At 41.1% G+C, this 20,554-nt stretch overlaps 1 protein-coding gene across 1 annotated transcript in view; it reads right to left on the bottom strand.

Annotated features, from left to right (window-relative positions):
- The window catches only part of septin9b (septin 9b), a 40,470-nt gene that overhangs the window by 7,642 nt on the left and 12,274 nt on the right, over positions 1-20,554 (bottom strand). Inside the window, exons 3-6 of the mRNA XM_030781242.1 lie at positions 3,121-3,300; positions 1,495-1,623; positions 1,170-1,251; positions 939-1,076 (exon numbers count right to left, since the gene is read on the bottom strand). Coding sequence (XP_030637102.1) covers positions 939-1,076; positions 1,170-1,251; positions 1,495-1,623; positions 3,121-3,300 — 529 coding nt within the window. The remainder of the gene's footprint in view (positions 1-938; positions 1,077-1,169; positions 1,252-1,494; positions 1,624-3,120; positions 3,301-20,554) is intronic.

Genomic DNA, 20,554 nt, shown 5'->3' with positions numbered 1-20,554 from the left:
CTGCCAGTGAAGAGGTAAAGGGGCTTTCAAGGTAAAAAGAGGAGGCTGTGTTTTGAAAGCAAAGAATCGTGGAATGAAGTTTATAAAAGCCTTAGCTAAAGACATGCGACACGAGGTTGGTCATGCAGCTGCCCTGCGGACTGCAAAACCCATCCAGGCCCCTTACAGCAGCAGCTGTGGTGAGTGACAGAGGGAAGAAGAGTTAGCGTGTCTAATGAACATGAACACACACACACACACACACACACACAAAACATGCGCACATACTGACAACTGTCAGGGAGGAGTAAGTGACAGATGAGGCGAGCCAATGAAAGTTTGTGGCTCATGTTCATTTTTTTTTTAAAGTGTGAAAACATTACATGTAGTATGACTTTGAAATGAACGCTGACTGACTTACGTAAGCGAACTACAAATCCAACAAAAAAAGTTAATACACGCAGTCAGTTTATTTAGATTAGCCTCCAGCGATGAGGAAAACCACAATCTATCCAAGTGGTTGGACCATTGCAACCACAAAAAAAGGAACTGTATTGCAAATACACCAGAAATATTTCATATTCCTTTTCACATCCCCATCAGTGGTGTTGTCTAGGCTCTAGGTAAAAGGAAGATGAAAGACGACAAGGTGAAACCTGATTCTCAGCTCAGTGCCTATCGAAATGAATGGGATGAGTTCCACATGTGGCCTATGGGGAGGGATGGAGGGTTATGACACAGACAATGGGGGGGGGGGGGGGGGGGGGTCATAAAATGTCCCAAGATGCCCATAACACCCTCTGTCAGATACCAGATGTATAGGACCAAATTTACTACCAGCGCCACGTAGGTAACAAGGCTAGCCCAAACGCCGACAGACCATGGTTGCTGACAGATGGGGTTATAGGAGTGCATTACTGCTTGGATCTAAGATGACTGGGTGAATGCGTGTAACTCACCAGTGTCCAGTGGGTGGAATAAAATATATGCAACAGTGCACACGTGAGTCTGGGATCCTCTTCTTCCTGTTGATGTTGATCTCCTCCTGCAGGTAATGTTCATACTGGTCGTTGATGAACTTCATGATGGGTTGCCAGCTGAGAAGAACACAGAGCAAGATACGTGACTATTGATACCACACAAACACCCTTAAAATAACATAACATTTGAATGCTAATAGAGACACTTGCCAGTTCTCGTTGTTTATCTGGTCTCCAAATCCAGGGGTGTCGATTACTGTTAGTTTCATTCTCACGCCTTTCTCCTCAATGTCTAAATGGCCACCCCACATGAACAAAGACGAGAGTTAAGACTTTGACAAATTTCCTCAGTGCATAGCAATGAACAATCATGTAACACACTAAAATTTCATTCTGTTAAGTTAGGAATCAAGTTGTTTGAAGTGAGTAACAAGAATCTGCTCCTAAAGGCCATTCTGTGTGATATAAAACTAAATGAATTTGACCATATGTATATGCAGTATTTGAATAGGTGAGCATTCAGAACGTGCTTTACCGTGACTGATGGACTTGATCTCAATGGTTTTGGGGATCCTCTCTTCGGCCGTAGCCTGCACAGACTTACGGCTCACCTTAGACTTGAAGAGAGTGTTCATCAGTGTAGATTTTCCAAGCCCACTCTGTCCTGCTCAGAAAAAAAAGCAAAGGGGAGGGAAAAAAAAACCCAAAACAACAAAGCCATTATCAGTTCGCTCAGAACAACACTCTGGTGGAACTGTGGTTTATAGAACAGATGGCTATTCTTGGTGTACCGAAGAGTTTGGTCTTTACCACTTGCACACATTCATGACCATTTCAGCGCTAATTGTTAACCCAGGTTCCTTTCTTTCCTAGCGCTGAGAAAAGCAAGTCCCTTGATGCAGAGGTGTCTCACAGACAATGGTAAAAAGCACCGTTACAGAGCTTTACTGTGTGTGTGCTCAGTGAGTGAATAAAACCAGGGGGCAGCTGGAAGGTCAGCCTGTCTTCTGACTGAGTCACAGATGGACAGGCTAAGCTTGTGCGCGCGCACAGACACACACACTGTGGACATAAAAGACATAGTGTTCCTTAGGGACACTGAAGAGAACAGCCAGCTTCAGCTTTATGTTGACATCCATCACCAAGCCAAAACAAAAGGCAGCTGAATTGAGTCCAGTTCAATCCACAACAAGCAACTAGCTAAACTAACCATGCTAACCTTATCCAAAATGCTTTGTCTAGTTCTTCACTCTCTCTGTTTTCAGTGTGCAGAGCCAACAAGAGGCACCTTCTGACAACAGTAGTATTTGTTTCATGGCATTGCCATTTACAGGACAGACTTTATTTGTCTGTGCGAGAGACTAACCCACACATATTCTAAGCTTTTCTCACATTCCACGACACAACACTTGGCCGCATTCCACAAGATCTCCTGTGGGCACCGTAACTCAATGAAAGCAAACACAAGCTAACAACATCAGATGGTGTCAGGTAAACAAACTTCCTTGGCACAAATACTGTTTACAAAGCCTCAGTTGGCTCAAAGGAAGAGAGAGGCCTCTTCAATAAGCAAATACACAAAGAGAGAAAACCAAAGGTTAAGTGGAAGTTCCGGGAACCAAAAGTTAAAGCACTATGACCTGAAAATGTTCATTGCTTTGTTAATTTTGTTATGTGCTCATATACAAGTCTTTATTTTATCATAAACCCCACAGATAGATCAACTCATGTCGCCAAGGCACGTAAAACAATAAAACAAAAAGTGAAAGAAATGAATGTTTTCCATAGACTGCAGAAAGTCATGAATCCAATGCTAAAGACACTGGCAAAACATAACCATGTCATGGGCACAGTATCAGAAAGAGAACATGTTATGTTAGTGTCAGGCCGTATACTATATTTTTAACGATATTTTACCCTCCACATTCTCCATAAACAGCCACAAACATGAGTCATACCAGACACCTCTTCAGCTCAAACAAAACAATCTGAGTGGGGAATTCACACAGATGCTTCAGTGGATCGTTGGATACAACATTTTTTTTTCCTATATGACGCTATACTAGGCTCTGTAGCATCGCTGACAAATACATACACAAATCCACAGAAAAAAAACCTCACTTATGAATCAGCTGGGATCTGGGAATGCGCGTGAACTCACCGACAACCATGATGTTGAGCTCAAAGCCTTGTTTCATTGCTTTCCTCCTCATCTGCTCCAGGATGGCGTCGATGCCAACATAGCTGAAGTCAGTGCCGGGTTTCTCCGCCTTGGCAACGGGTGGGGGCGTCTTAGCTGCGTCTGACATGGTTCCGTAAAAACTTGTGATGACCTCTGACCCTGGTGATGAAATGAGCGAGAAACACACATTAGATGCCATTCAAGGCCAATCAATTCACGTGAAGTTTCGGTTGAAGGTAAATTGGACAAGACTTTTCATTTCACATTAGATTACAACTTGCTGCCCTCTGACCTGTACAACTCGCTGCTCTCTCACTGTACAACTCGCTGCCCTCTCACTGTACAAGGTGCTGCTCTCACTGTACACCGTAATGCTCTCTCACTGTACAAGGTGCTGCTCTCACTACACACCGTAATGCTCTCTCACTGTACAAGGTGCTGCTCTCACTGTACACCGTAATGCTCTGTCACTGTACAAGGTGCCGCTCTCACTGTACACCGTAATGCTCTGTCACTGTACAAGGTGCCGCTCTCACTGTACACCGTAATGCTCTCTCACTGTACAAGGTGCCGCTCTCACTGTACACCGTAATGCTCTCTCACTGTACAAGGTGCCGCTCTCACTGTACACCGTAATGCTCTCTCACTGTACAAGGTGCCGCTCTCACTGTACACCGTAATGCTCTCTCACTGTACAAGGTGCTGCTCCCCTGGCTGTGCAACTCACTCCTCTCGCTGAACAATTTGTTGCACTGTTACCATCATTACATATCAGGGCATGCTGCAATCTGGGCCCACCCGGCCACCCCGTTTATCTTTTAGATTTTAATATTCCTACCTCACCCACTGCTCACTTTATACTTATCATCTTCTACTTATTTATATATTTATTACCTGTTTTTATTTATTTTTAACTGAACTGGGTCCTGAGTAGCTCATTTCGTTCCCTTCCATGTATAACATGTTCTGGAATGACAGTAAAAACATCCTTAACCTTGTCCTTATCCTTATGAAGTTTAACTACTCAGCTATATGTCAAAGCGTATTGCAGACGAACAGTTTTCAATAGGTATTAAAGTTGCTTCTGTCTACGACCGTACTGGAACTTCAGTCAAAAATTCTAGTCACAGTCCAATTCAGAAAGACTCTGATCAGCATATTAGTTTTAAATATCTCTTTTCACATGTTGACGAAATCTTTTAACTGGAGTGGTATTTTCTGTTACAGTGCTTATTCAAGAGAAAGTGATATTGTAGCTGAGTGGATCTGGCCTCTAAATCATTATTAATACAGCTAATATATGTTTTCTATGTCAGATTAATCATTAATGGAGAGTTACCACTGAATAGAAAAAAAATATAAGAGAAAGAAAGAAAGAAAAAAAAGAAAACATTGGCATTACATGCCTCAGAGCTCCATAAAACAACATATAATTCAGTTCAAGTACCGCAGCACCTGAGTTACTATCACAGCAAACCCTGGTCAACACAAAATCATCTACCACAAAGGCACCGATGGTTATTTGTACAACAACATGTACTGTGGGCTAGTCAGTCAGGGCACACGCAAACTAAGTGAAACTGGTAGTGTGCCAGAAACCGTTGAGTCAGATGAGGGGGGGTGGGGGGGGGGGGGGGGGGGGGATGGAGCAAAATCCCAAAGGGTAAAACCTGCCAAGTCCAATTTATTACACACAAGTTCAAAACAAACTCACTTGCTGTCTTAAAGCATCAGCCAAATCATGACCATATGGGGTATGTTTCAAACTGAAGCCATTATGAAGCATGCGTTCAGATTCTGCAAGTTCTGTGTGCTCTATATGACAGTCAACAACGAGAATGAAGGATTTCAACACATGTATGGTTTGCGGAGGTACTCCATCAGACCTCGTCTAGACAATGAAAAACAACTCAATTAAACAGGTTATAGGTAATTACAGCCTTACCTGATGGAGAAAGTTTGTGTGACTGGGTGAAAGAAGAAGAAAAAAAAGAAGTAATGACTCCCAAGGAAGTGAAAAGCAATCTAACAGGCGGTCTAGACAGACAACGGAAGAGTTTGCACTTGTATGCGTTGCAGCATTTTGTCTGATAAATACCCGCATGCGCGCATACACACACACACACGCACACACACACACACACACACGCACGCACGCACACACGCACGCACACACACACACACACACACACTGAAGACTAGTAAGACGGGAGGGGATAAGACATTGACACTACCTTTTCTTCAAAAGATTCTAGGTTTCCTTTTCTACCGCGTGCAGAGAGACAAAGAGCTAGCACATCTACATAGCTGCATAACTACAAACAGACCTCCAAAGACACACAAAAATCCAGAGAGCAAACAATAATAAATAGAAAAGACATGTGTGAGCACATATTAACAGTTAAGAACTATAAATACACTTTGCCAAATGCCTCGGGATCAAATGTTGTGTTTCAGTAACTTTGTGGCAAGGCCAACACAATGAACAATGTTATTATCATCAGTCTCCAACAACCCCAACATCAAGAGATGTTTTAGAACAGTGACAAAGCCTGTTGCTAAATGTAGACATGTGAAGATCTGCAAGTATGCCTTGAAAACGTAAACAGAACCTCAGGGTAACTTTTAAACTGTTGGAGAATCTCTTCAGACGTTGCAGTCTTTCAGTAACACTCCGAAACTGTGACAATGGACTTGTCGACACGCAGGACTACGCTGCTAATTTGCACGTGTCAAATGTCATCTCACTGTACATTTAACCAACCAGTCATCATCTTTTAATTCCGGTGTCTCAGAAGTCAAAAGACATTTTTGTGGTAAATGGGCACAGGAAGTTGAACTCTTACGTATATCATATAGGCAAAGTTGGAATGTGTGTGTGTGTGTGTGTCTGTCTGTCTAAATCTGTTTAGTTTGGAGTCTCTCCTGCACTCAGGAAGCCATACTTACTTCCTTCACTCAACACCTCATTTCCTGTCAGTGACAGACACATTCACACATAAACACACACATACACATATATACACCACATACCCAAACACATACACACACACACACACACACACACACACACACACACACACAAGTGGGCAAAAGCATCAGCAAAACACCACCAGCAAGAAGAACTGATACCCATGGAATTTGACATGCTACCACAAGAGCGCAACAATATTTTACTGATTTACATTTTTATATGACCAGTCTTTCTCATAATCCTAATCCAATTAAACGAAATACTTTGATACAAAAAGTAGAGAGACAAACAGAGAAGCAGAACAATGACAAAAAACTGAAAGTGCTCCATCTATTCTTCTTTAATAGTCTGGGAGCTGCAGTCTTCCTCTTTTCCTAGGCCATTCAATCCTGGGAACTGACCCGTTCATAAACCACAGATTCTTACTAGCAGCGCTGGAGGAACTCTAATTCAAAGTCTGATTGGGGCAGTTTTCCTGTAAAACTCTCTCTCTCTCTCACACACATGCACACACCCACCAATAGCTCCTATGAGATGTTGTGGAATGACTGTTAAAACTCACTCCACGGGGCTGACTGAGCTCCCTCTTCCATAAATATAAGCCAGAGAAGACAATGGGTTGAATCAGCCAGACAAAAAGGAGGACAGGGAAACTCCAACTTCCAGATGCTATCTCAACTATACGTTCTTCATCCTCTAGACTCCGAATGATTAATGCTGTTTTCAGCTCAGAGTGCAGTTTTGGCTAAAACTTTGACAATATAACCAAAAAAAAAAAAAAAATTACCATTTCCATTAAAACTAATCACTCAATAAACCTCACCGCGCTGTATATGAAATTTTCCATTCATGTAACAACTCCTTCATGGTTCAGTGCTCCTTGAACCCAACATTTAAAGTAGGGCACTCAATCAAACATGAAATCCCCACCCTGGCCTTGAATGAACTGCATATTCTTTTACACCAAACCCAAACCCCCCTATTACTGCTTTATCTTCACATATCATGGAAACGCTGTACACATGTGTCGACATTTTATGTAGTAGTATTGGCAGAAGACTTACGTGACACGATAGCAAATGCAGCTTTGCTTGATCAACAGTCTGGTCTGTGTATCTGCTGGTTTAATAACCCGACAGAACTGGTGCTTTCATGCCAGCCTGTGTGTGGAGGCATGCCCTGCTGTGTGGGCATGCTAACTATGGTTAAGACACAAATACCAACTGGCCTCTATGCTATACATTACATGATTGTCTTGCTACATAGTTTTTGGTAACCTGCCAACACCTGCTGTGTGCCATCTGCTGTACTGTATCTCTTGAAACAAGAGAGAGAGAGAGAGAGAGAGAGAGAGAGAGAGAGGGAGAGAGACAATGAGTCAAAGGAATAGGGAAAAGAGATGTATTTTTCAAGTAAAGTGAATCCATTGCACTTCACAGAGCCATCAAACCAAACCGACATCCAGTTGTGCAGTCATGTGTTTCAGCAATCTTGATTGATTGGACAGAATCAAAGAGGGACGTTACACCGAAAACGTCTCTCTGGCCAAACCTTCAGGCTTGGATAAGCATGGGAAATGTGGACAGTTATGCCCTGCTACTAAGCACTGAATGTATAGATAAAAAAAAAAAAGACAGAAGTATGTGTCATACAAATATGCTCCAGTGAAAATCTTTTACAGGTGACTGATTGATAATGCTTTAGTGATATATGCTACTGAGATTACGAACACTGAATCTTTTCACTACTCTCTCCATAGATACAAGGCTGGGCTCAAACAAACGAGGCAATTTACCTACATCCACTTCTTCCTGGTTCATGATTCTCATGTTGCATTATAGACACTGGGAAAACAGACAACAGTACACAGAGGTACATATTTGTGCTGAAAAAAAGTCATGCTTGTAAAGTTTAGGCCTGCTCTCCAATATTTAGTTACATTTTTTGGTCTATACAGCAAATGACCTATATTGTAGATACCACAGGCATGAATTCTGAACTGCACTGACAAACAGGAAACTATGACTCTACCACTAAAGTGATGTTGTTATCACAGAGAAAGGCAAGAGACAAAGTTTCAGATGAAAGCAAATATTTTACTCTTTTAGCAACTGAGGGCCTCGTCTGCAAAATGAAACATCAACAACAAAAAAAGACTTAACGTCTGTGTTCTTTGTACAAAAAGTAAAAATGACTACAAATAATTTGAAATGACAAGACTGTTTTCTCATGGGTTAGTGGTTAAAAGTTAGACCTGCTAAAATGCTGAAAGCTACGAAATCGTCTGTAAGCTCAACCATAAGTAAACTATACCTCCTTCAGAGGAACTTAACAAGGTTTTGTTTAGACTAAAATGTCTGGGGTTACTCTAAAAACATGAGGACATGGTAGGAACTTTGTATTTAACCAACTAAGTTTTCTAACATCTTTGTCTCTCAGAGACATGCAGCGCAACCTGATGCATCTTTCAAGGACAGTCCATCCAGTCTGTACTGAACACATACTGATCAACGAGAATGGACATGTAATCTGATATTGCTCTGTTCTCTCTGCAACTCAAACTATTTATGAATTCTGAAACACAGTCCTCAAACCAGTATACCACAATATCATCATATTTCTTCTCCAAAGCACTTGGTTCTCCATCAAAAATGCAGCATAAAGAACTTCTTCCACCCTTAAACCCAAGTCCCACATTGTTGATTTCCTGTTTTCAGTTCAAGAAGAACAAAGTAAGTTTGCATATTCTCCTCTGGGGTAAAAAGCCAACCTCAGAAAAAGCAAGGACAACATGAAACAGTGCTTTCTAAAGATGATTCATTCCACACACAGTATACAATTTTGCACCGTCTTCATACCATGCAATACGATTTGGGGGATTTGCCCACAGAGTGTGGTCTGTGGGACTGGATCTCTGGTCTGGCAAAAAAAAATATCTTTAATACAGGGCTAGACCCTCGAGGAGGAGCAAGTTAGTGTTATAGATCAATTATCAATTATGCATGAGGATCGCTATACTTGATTTAATTGGTCAATGTGTAGTAGTGTTTCAAGTATCTACCAATCTTGACTGACGCTTTATCAGGTCAGTCTTATAACTGTATGCATGTTAGCTGAAGAGACTAGGCCAGAGGCAGATGCTAATGCTCAGAGATTTATTGCTCTTGTAGCAGGAAGTCTCCGAGATATCTTCAGCAAACTCTGAGTAGCCTGAGGTTAGGTACAGCAGAGGTATAGAATTCAGTCAAAATTCATCAGTTAAAAGAAGCGGGGTGAGACGGGTTAAATATTACTCAATGTGGGACAACACATCCGCCTCTTATGACTGCTTATAAAACCATATGGCACTTAGGACTGGGTCTCCCTGAGGGTGACCTCCGAGACAGGTCTGAATCAGCCTGTTTGGTTTCCTGTGGGTAGTTTTCAGTTAGTCTGCAGAAGATGACATTTCCACAACTCCTTGGGTGCACTTGAAGGAGGAAATGGTGATAAAGTTTTATGCCTTACGCTGTCTCGAGCAGATATATGGAAGGTTGAATTGCACGGAGCGTGACAGGACGCTGCCGAGGAACCCCGGCTTGATGAGACCAGACATTCACGCAAAAGTTACATCATGAGACTAATACATGCGCTCTCCACATGTACGTGAATAACACAGCGTGAGAAAGGGGGAAATCGACACACAGGGTTAATACGGAGGCCAAACTGTTCACTAAAAACTGGATCCGAAAAAAAAACACCTGCTACTAACAGTTGGTTGTGTGAGGACCAAAACATGAACAAGAATGTGAAACTGTGGTCGTAGAATCACTCTGACATCCTGTTGCATTGATCTCAGTGAGGGAATGACAAGGAGGTAAAGCTTTTGGGTGTGTGTGTGCGTGTGTGTGTGATGAGTAAACGAATACTACTGGTCCACTTCATCTTTCAACTCTACACTCTCTGGCCCCCAGAGAATGTGACCTTTGCCACCAAATGCTACAAAGCAGATGGTGTGACTGGGTGCTAAAATACAGCTTTGTGCATAGAAACTTCTGGAGGTGAAAGATAATGGCCTGTCTTGGAGTGCCAGAGACAGGAGCAGTGTGAGAAAACTAAAGAAGGAGGATAGCCCCTCAGGAGTTATAACACCACATGACATGTCACATGGTGGTTATGCACCGCTGTACATGCTGTGCTCAACCAGATGTGCCAACCTGAATCGGAAGCATTTTTTTCTCAACATAACAAGACCAACGTTAACCTGTATCGGGTGGTCTGGTCCGGATGCCCTGGCCCAAATCAAGGTAAAACTACACCCAAAAAAGCGGTTGTACAACACTAGTTTGAAAATGTGGCTTTGATGGAAGAGTTTTGTGTAAACTGAAAAGTGATGGGCTACACTGAATGAATGTTGGGCTTTAATTGCTTTGGAGCAGATGTGGCAGTGCCAGTGACATGAATGTTTATTCAATAATTCACTGGATGTCCTCAAAGCGGAAATCCTTAGGTATCGCTTTTGATTTAGCCCAAGTGTGGGATAAATCTTTACCGCCTTATAAACAAACACATGAAAGTTTGATGGTTTGTTGACTCTGGTCCTACCAAAACAGTAGTAGGACTTGACAACACCGCATACAGAAGATATATCATTTCTTCGCCAAGGCATTTAAACATTTTCAGTTAATTTTTCCATCAACAATTCTAACACGGTATTTAGTACCAACCTCATTTGATCCAAAAAGGTGCCTTGAGCAATCAGAGTCTGTCCAAAAGCCACAGTAACCAGACTGGATTTTTCCTAAAAGCATTCATATGGGTTTCACGAAAAGGTTTGCAGATGTCTGGAAATCAATCAAACTGTTGCTCATGTCTCATTAAGACGCTTTTCCCACTGCCAGGAATAGCAGCAGTTATATCTTTTCACTGTTAATGAGCAGTGTACCTTTTACATCATCACTGGAGGTAACCTCACGCCGACGTATAAAATAAACCAAAATCTTAAAAAAAAAAAAAAAAAAAGATCTTTCCTTAGTTTCACACATAGTGTTTCACGGTGGAACACTGGGTTATTCATTAATGCAGAAATGGCTACACCTTGAGTAGCTAAAAAAAATAAATAAATAACCTCCTTGGTGATAAAGGGAAAAAAAAATGAATCAACACATGGCTTTGCCATTTTAGCGCGCGCACACGATGCAGTGTGTACGGATTTCGTGGAAAAAAAAAAAATCTGACAGAATGCAAGGTGGGCCACATGCTAGTACAGGCCTTACTGTGAACATCAAACCAGCCTCTTTGACCAGAATTGACACGTCTGTTGTTACTCTTTCGTCTCATTCACCTCCTCCCACTCACGGCTTCAGTTATGCCGCCATCAAACACAAGGCAAGCTGGCATAAACAACGGCTCAGTAGAGGTCTGCTTGCCTTGTATTTACAGATGATTTCGCATACACGGGGCTGGTGTTTGGACTACAACATACCCGCAGTCCATTTCTAAGGTGGTGAACTGTGCTCCAAGGATGTCAGCTGCCCGAATCAAGAACTGGCATAGCACCAAAAGGCTCATTTTACAGTAAAGCAAACCTGTTTCAAAGACTCGTTTAAGAACTCAGATGGGCTTCATGAATGTATTGAAAGCAAAGTATTTGAAATATTTCTAAATTATTTTAAGTATCTGGAACAAATGCAAGTCTGTTCCATAAGGGTGCAAGCATGTTAACTATGTTTGATAAGATTACAATACGAGGAAACGGTGGTTCTCTAGAATGAGGAAGACAGTTAAACGGGTATTGGCCAACCTTGCTTTGCTATCTGAGAGAAACGAACTTTGATGGATTACTCAAAGTAACCAACCTGAAAATGTAAACTTACAGTGCTGAAAGGCTTTAGTATGATCCAAAAGCTCACAACTACACCCGACTCTAAATAAATGACAGCAAGTAATATCTTAAGATGGATAAGCCATGTAGAGGCAGAGACAAAGTGATAAATAAGCACAGAGATCATAAATGATTGGCTCTCTTCCAGCTACGTAAATTATATCCTTGCAGAATTGTGCAATACCACTTTTGTGTACCATAAGAGAGAAGATGAATATTCCGGGAAATGGCTTGCTTGACATCTATAGAAGAGTAATGATTCTGTGATTCAGTCATAATCTTAAAACATGCGAGAGCAGGTACATCTTATATACATATGGAACACTAAGTCTCACAGAAGTCTAACAACACTCAGTCGCCCTAAACTTCACGCATTATATTCAGCTGAGATGAGTATGAGACTCACCAGTACCAAATTACATTGGCTCTTTGGCCTCTGAATTTGCTAATGCGCTGCAATGAATCAAAGTCGAAACTAAGTAACAATTATTAATGAAAGAGTGGTAAAATGACAAAAGAACAAAAGATCTATGAAGTAAAGTAAACTGGAGGAACCTGTACCCCATGTTAGGACTCAAACTGAGGAGGGGAGCCCCAGACAAAGGAAAAGAGGGAAACAGAGGAGCAAACGGGAGGGAGGAAAGGAGGAGGGAGAGGCAGGAGGAGGGGAGTTTACTGAATCCATCATCTGTTTCAGAGCACTGTGGAACAAGAAACAGAGAAAGGCCTGCACTACATACAATGTTCAAGAAACACTTGCCAAAATCCGCTCCGCTCTCACTTCTCTGCCAAAATCCTTGCCAATACACCTGGGAAACTTTTTACATGTATCAAACACGTACTGCACTCTCTCAAGCTCTGTAAATTCCAGCCTGTCTAAACAAGAAACCAGAGCAGAAAGGAAGACATTTTGGGGGGGGGGGGGGGGGGGGGACAAAACAAAACAACGCAATGTAAGGGTAAGATTAAAACAACAAACAACATTGAAAATGACTTACCCTTCCTTCTCCTGCTTTCTCTCTTGCTATCTCTCTCCCTCTCCTTCTGGCTCAGTCAGCGTGCAAAACCAGCTAGATTCACTCAGTCTCACACACCACGCCCACCTCCTGGTCACATGACTACAAAGCCAACTGATACTGCTCATCCCCCATTCATTCAAGCAGGCAGTAAACTGCAACTTGTGAGGCTATTATGGAGGGGTAGTAGCTTTGCCTGAAATCTCTCTCTGCCTCACTCTAACTCTGTCAAAAAATTTGAGCTGGCAAGTGAATAACATTTTGAAACATTTTGAGTTATTTAAATGATGTTCCTCTCTGTGTGGATTTGTGTCAGACAATGTCTATGCATTGTGCCTTCAGTGTGTATGTTAGAGTCTCCTCTGTAAGTGTGTGTGTGTGTGTGCGCGTGTGTGTGTGTGTGTGTGTGTGCTCGTGCATGCAAGTGTGTCTATTAACGTCCCTTGGGCTGCTCGTGTTTGAGTGTGTTGCCAGAATACTGAGTCATTCTTAGACTCCTGCTGTTTTCTGGGTCTCCACACACTCTTTAGCACAACAGTGCTGTAGCCATTGCTTCTTACATCCATCCTAAGAATGTAATCGGTCAGTCTAATTAAAAATGTGTAGGCTTGCGTAAGTAAGCTTTAAAGGAGAAAAAAAAAAGAAAAAAACGTGCCAAAAATGAAGCAATGCAAATGAAGATGTGCACTGAAGCATCTGCAAAAAAGGTCACGGGAAACCAACGCAGCGCTTTACAGCGACACATTTTTCCTCTTGGTTGTTTTTTTCTTTCTTTCTTTCTTTTTTTTTCTTTTTTTTTCTTTTTTTTTAGGCTTTAGAAACGTCACATCTGTTTGATGGAAACTGCATGCAGTACAGTCATCCGCCTGATCAAAGTATCTTAGGGAAACGCTCAGCGTTTTAAAACTCGGTCTGACGCTTTACGATTCAAAAACAGAATTTCTGATTTCTTCTTTTTTTTTTTTAATCAAGAATTTATTTACCAGCTTACGCATGGTAAACAACGTGAGAGAAGATAGATTACAGGAACCTCAAGCTAAACCAAGTAACTATGCATGGGCTTGAATGTTACTATTGATCTGACATAAGCCTGCCAAGGGCAGTGTTGCCATTTGTTAAACAGAGGATCTCGAATGTCCTCTCGTTTCTCTGCACGGTCTGTTTTAACAAGCACATATTTCCTTAATAATTTATTGTTTACACATTCTGATAATGTTTTTTAGCAAAATAGCATCATAGGATTAAGGATGTTTTTTTTCAAAAGATGCGGATTTTCCTGCTGCAGCTGCTTTGAAAACTGTCATTGTCCCAAACCGCACAATGTTCTCTACGGCCAAACATCAGAAACCACTGATGAATCATACTGAATATTTTAAACACCTCAAAGAAAACGGAGCATGTTACACACTGAGACTGAAAAACAGATATCTTGAGTCAAGAATTCATTTGAAAATACTTATGCTATGCTTATGCACTGCTAAAATCGACAACTACCATCACAGAGCAAGCCTGCTTCAAAATGGCTTTATGCCGATAGCATGTTAAGAATGCTCTCAGCTTCCTGCTTATCTTGATAGTGATAACAAGATGAGTCCGTGGAGCTTTCACAGCAAAACTTCCTCGGTCGCGAGCACAAACAAACATCCAAATAACAAATCTGCCCTCAAAATCCAATTAGCCATTTCCAGGATAATAACCTTTGCTTCGAACGGCCGTGGTCCTGGATGGAACTGTTTGTTATTGCTTTTGTTTCTGTGGTTTCTACCCTGGAAGTCATTTCGGTCCAGATGAGAGGCAATCTACGAAGGATCAACTGTCCAGCGGGCAAGTGGAGAAGAAGCAGAGTAAGGGATCCCGACGGGGAGTCTCTGTTATGTGTGAGATTAGGTATGATAGCGGGAGGCCTACTCTGTAATTAGGCCATATGGACTTGATTATCTTGCTATCCTAGTGATGATGCAGAAAGAGTGAGTCATTTTAAAGGCACATTTTGGCCTCCCACAGCTATCAGCTGTCTTTACTCAAAGAGAAGAAGGGACATGTCTGCCTGATCTGCCCTCTCTCTTTCTCTCTTTGCCTCAACTCTTCTCCCTCATTTGCCAAACTGAAATAGTTGAATTGGTTTAAAAAGATATGGTTGAAATCTCACATAAATAACAATTTTACATTTGTTGAATTTTAAATGTTGCTTTGATGTTGTCATTTGATGAAAGGCCTCTTGAAAGCCTATCAAAATTTGGGTCCAGTTGTTAAGGGGAGATCTTTGATAGTGTGGTCAACTGGACCAATCTTTTGGGGGGGAAAAAAGATTACCATTAAACCACAGTTAACTGAAGCATATTTCACCATGGTTTCCTTGTTGACAACTAAACAACTATAAAATTCTATTACTGTCTGTTAGTCATCTGTTAGTGTTACACTGTTGTCACATTCAGAAGAAGCTGATTCCTAGTTCATTTTAGTTAACCACACCTAACACAGTACCTCCTGGGTAATGGCTGTTTCCATAGAAAGCCATTCAATCTTTTGTTGATTTTGACACATTTCAGAGATTCAAGTGGCTTGTTATTCTTTAAGGTTACACTAATCTCAGACTTGTTTGCTTTTTTTTTTGTAAATGCTTTTCTATGCTTTTGTAAGACCAGAGTGCTGTGTTTGAACAGCCACTGAAAAGCAGATAAACTGTTGGAATTTGTGGTTGAAACAGCAAAGTCGTTTGTTTAAGCAGAGGTATTTTTCTAACGGGTCATTTTGCTGAGTTTTAAGTCACTGAAGCTTTCCCAGCTGTGGCATGCTTAGCTCCACCACTAGCCAACTCCCAAGACTCAAGGGAAAGGGGAAGGAAAAACTGGGAAAGAGAGACAGAGAGGGGGGGGGGAGAGGTTGTGCAAACGATTCGTAATCGAAGAGAAACATCTCCTGCCAAGAACCAGCATTTTCTCGAACCTACTACACTCACACTCACAATTTTCAAACCATTTTGGCATTTACAGTAAAAGTGAAGTGGATAATGTTTGTTGTAACTTCTGTCTGGACAAGCAACTAGAAAACATGGTTAGAGAAAAAGAGACTGAAAAAGAGAAAAATGGTGAGCTGCACAGTCACAAATAGAGAAAATGTGTGTGTGTCTGTGGGGGGGTTGGGGGCAGAAAACATTATATATATATATTATATATATATATATATATAAATAATATATATATATCCAGATGGAGGCCCTGCTTGAAGCAAACAAGCAAAAAGATAACAACATGAAAAGCATCCTGGGACAGTTTGTTCATTTCCTCTCTCTCTAAGGTACAGTAAAAAAGACACACTGTATTGTAACTATGTTTGCCTTCTAATGCAAACCAGTTGTAGAAGCTGAAGTCTCCCAACAATAGACACTGTTACTCACGCAGGGGTTCTGGATCAGGACTCTTGCGGACCTCGACACAAACAGCCGCGTGTTCCATGTTACTCGGATTGCAGGAGAACGGAGACGGTCCCGAAAAAAGGAGGAGGATTTTTCTCTGCTGTTCTGCCGTCCTGGCTCTGACAGCTGCAAGCTCTCGGGTCGCAATGCACAGAACACACAGAGCTCGGTTCCTCCGCCTTCAGCCCCCCACACAATAAACACTTCAACTTCATGGACAGGCCTTCCGGGGGAATCCCTGCCCCTAATTCAACACAGCCAGGGGAGCACAGAGACTCAACACAGCGTAGGGAGGGATGGGATGGGATGGGATGGAACCTGGGATTACAGCCCTGAGTGGTTGTTCCAGAAACATTCCTCTGTGATGCTAATTATCGGAAATAGAATCCTCCAATTTTGAGGGGGGACAAGATGAAAGTGTTTGGCAGTGCTAACTAAAAGTGGAATGGGAAAACATGAAACCACTTCGTCTTAATCCTTCTAGAACCTTCTGGGATTTTGTCATGTACTTAAGGTTGTGGCTGTAGACAATTTCAGGCAACGGCGAGAAAGTTCGAACTCCACATGCTTCCTATTGCACGGCAGTTTCTGCTTGCACATTAAATTTCTGCTTTCAATTTTCCATCAATGCACAACAAAGAGGAAATTTGTACAATTGTTTTCTTGCCAGTATCTCTTACTTGAGAATAGCTAATTCAGATTTTTTTTTGCCCCCCAAAAAGATATCAGCGTTCAAAAATGGTCAGCCAGTCAAGCATTGAAGAACTTATTAAAGAACTCTGTTACCTTGAGGTTATAATACTATGTTGTTAAACATGTAATGTTTAACGTTGAACCCAGAAACATGTTGTTCTCTTTTACTAAAAAGTCTACAAATTTTTGTTGCCAAAGAGAAGTCCTACTGGGAAACATATGTCATTCAGGTATTCTCATCTGTATTCCACAGTGTTGAGGGTGCAATAAATAGATTTGCCATACTCTAGTAAACACACATAGCATTTACCGCCCCCCATAACCTCAAACCCACCATTTAAGCAAGTGCACAGTTATCTAAAATTATACCCTGGGTTGTTCCAAAGTCTCCATCGTTAATTTAAATGTAGCACTGTGAGGGAAGAGGGGGTCCATCAGGTCTGTATGACTTTGACTCATAGTTTTCCATGCTTCATACTAACAGTGCACTGTCCCACATTGCTTCAGCAAACAATGATGTTTTCACATTGGCTCACTTTTAATCAGTTTTTTGCTAATTCAGAGTGGTTGCTTTTTTATAGACATATATAAACACTCCAGATGAACTGAGAGCCATCTGAAATGAACAAAATTCAGGCAATCTCATGAGTTGGTGTGAGTTTCATTTGTTTAAGTTTGTGATGTGGTTTCTTTTTGCTTGCGTTGTGAACACAAAACTCTGCCAATTGGTTTGTTTTCAGAACCTCTTGTGGCATAACCTTTTTCGGGTTCAGAATCAGAGTGAACCAGCAAACATCCTCTTTTGAATGGAGGAACAGTGTGAATACAATGTCAGTTCCTTTTTCCCCCTCCTGATTCAGTTAAAAGGCGACCGAGTTTGGTTCTTTTGAGGAATTCAGTTTTTTGGCAGCAAGTTCCTTAATTAAAATGAAATTTATCTTCTGATATATAAAAAAATAAATTCTTGCTATTAAAAGTAAGTTGATTTAAAAACTTAATTCTCCATGGAGCCTACAAGTCATACTTTAAAAGTGTCTCCAAGAATAAACTGATCACATGGTGTGATATGTGTGTTCCTTCCAATTAACTGTGTTTGAAAACCAAAAACTGTTGCACCTTGATTATCCCTGAGCTGTCTTGAAGCTTTCCTCTCTAGTTCTCCCTGATTTTTCTAATTAAAGGACATGCTCACCCAAAATATATAAGTATCAATATGTCAGGTGAGCTTTGAAGCTCTTCAAATTGCATAGAGGCATGATTATTGGATTTTATATAAACAAGTTACAGTTGTCATATTTAAGGATGTTGAATACAATTTCACATTTTCTCAGTGTTTACTCAAGAGAAAACAGAACTGCAGCCTTAGTGAGGGGAAACACAGTTCCCTGTGTACACATTACCACTATCTCTTTACAATGGGAATTGGTTTATGTTTCAAAATTACAGAAGCTCTCCTGCATAAAAAAACACTAAATTATCATGACTCCAGTTTCAAAGGGCGTAATTACCTCCTGTTGGTATGGCATCTCAGACTTTAAACCATTAACCAAATGATTAAAGTGGTATGAAACAGCAGTTGGTCTGCTACTTGAAGTGATAAGACCGTCGGGCCTTTAAATTTACCTTGCACTGAATTTGAACCTTCAAAAAGATTATAATTTTGTGTAATATATAGAGGATCTGATACCCATTAAGCCAGGGGGCAAAGCCACACATCAGACAGGAAGTCTGACTACTTCATTCACCACAGCCTGCTCTGTAGCTCCATAAATGTGTAAGCTATATACTCTAAAGACTGAAAGGCCTGGTTCACTGGAGGGGCTCTGGCTGTTTCAAGAGGAAGCTGAGTGGAATGGATTCCAGTGGAAAGAGACAGGGGGGTAAGGGGCCCCAAAATGTTGTCACTGGGGGGGGGGGGGGGGACAAGGGTCTTCTACCATGGTGGGAAATGTCTGACAGACATCCCCCCGCAGTGTAGAGTAAACAGATGCTTCCGGAAACCTTATCTGAGGGAGGCTGTCATCTTTCCATTGACTTAACTCCACCCAGTGTTTGAAGACCCCATCCTCTGACAGCTGTCATGTGACTGAAGGCTTTTCATTTGTGTTTCAGTATCTACAGCTATTTGCTTTTAAAATGTAAAATATTTTTACACAGAATGACTGGTACTGCTATCAATATTTGAACATGACACCGTGCAGGGACTATATGAACCATTTTATTGTGGAAATTTTGTTTTTCTAGAGTGTATAAGTCATAGGTGGAGGACATTAGATATACACATAGCAATGAGCGTTTTGACTATCTTGCTATTGCCTCATTGTTTTTCTTGTTTATTCCTAATGTTTCATCGATTTAATGAGCTGCCGCTAGATTCGTGTCACTGAAAAATATTTTGTCTACAATGAATCAAATAAAACAATTACAAATAAGAATTATGATAAACAACACAGTTCCAATTTCCCTATTGGAACTACTTTTGTATCAAATCCGTCAAATCGACCAACACCCACTACAGTCACTCAGCATCCTCAAAGACAAAAGAGTACTACACTGCAACAAAAGAGTTGCTCCACAGTAAATATATGTTCTGGGAAAAGGCACATGCAAGATATATCTTTAAACAACAACCCCTTTTTTGGACAGGCAAAGAGAATTTCACCAACCTCACTACTGTTTCCAGTGAATCAACATGCTGTCAATCATTCATCTTCTCCTACTCAAACCTGGTCTATGGGTGTTCATAATCATACGCCATAGATTAAATCATGTGGCTACTCTCTAGGTGATTGACAGGACAATCACATAGCCCGGCAGCATTTCTTCATTCATGGCAGCTCAAAAGTAATAAGTTTAAAAGTAGAAACATTTCCTCTGAAATTCAACCGCATTTTTTTTTTTACTTTGAATGTTTGATTCAGCAAGATATATTAGTACATAAAAGGCCACTTTTTTTACACCTCAGGCAGTGGTATATCCAAGCTTTAGTATAATAAATAGTACATATACTGTTTAATATGATAAATATAATAAATATGAGTATTATTCAATTAAAACCAAGGCTTACAAACACCATATATATTCATAAGCAGTGAATCCATAACAGATATGGTATAGTATCACCTGTGAGAGACATCTTACAACCTGTCCAGAGATAATTCACCTGTGTGACAGCACCCCCCACTGTCAATACAGAGCTCTACAGGTCTACTGCAAGCCTGAATCATACATCTCCAACAGCTGAAAGTGATTCTAAATCCGTGGTGTAGTTACCTCATAATCTCAACCACTACTATCCAACGCTAGCAAGAACCTCTTTAAAGAACTAAGCCTGAAGGGAACGTAGAGCCATAAAGTACACCACGATTAGGTATGATGACATACTCTCCGCAGGTAACCTTTCCCTACCACTAACCATTCTTAATTATCCCCTTTCTCTCTCCAGCCTTCTC

This window comes from Chanos chanos, chromosome 8 (assembly GCF_902362185.1).
Source record: "Chanos chanos chromosome 8, fChaCha1.1, whole genome shotgun sequence".
NCBI classification, from domain to species: Eukaryota; Metazoa; Chordata; class Actinopteri; order Gonorynchiformes; family Chanidae; genus Chanos; species Chanos chanos.
This window is presented reverse-complemented; position numbering and strand designations above follow the sequence as displayed.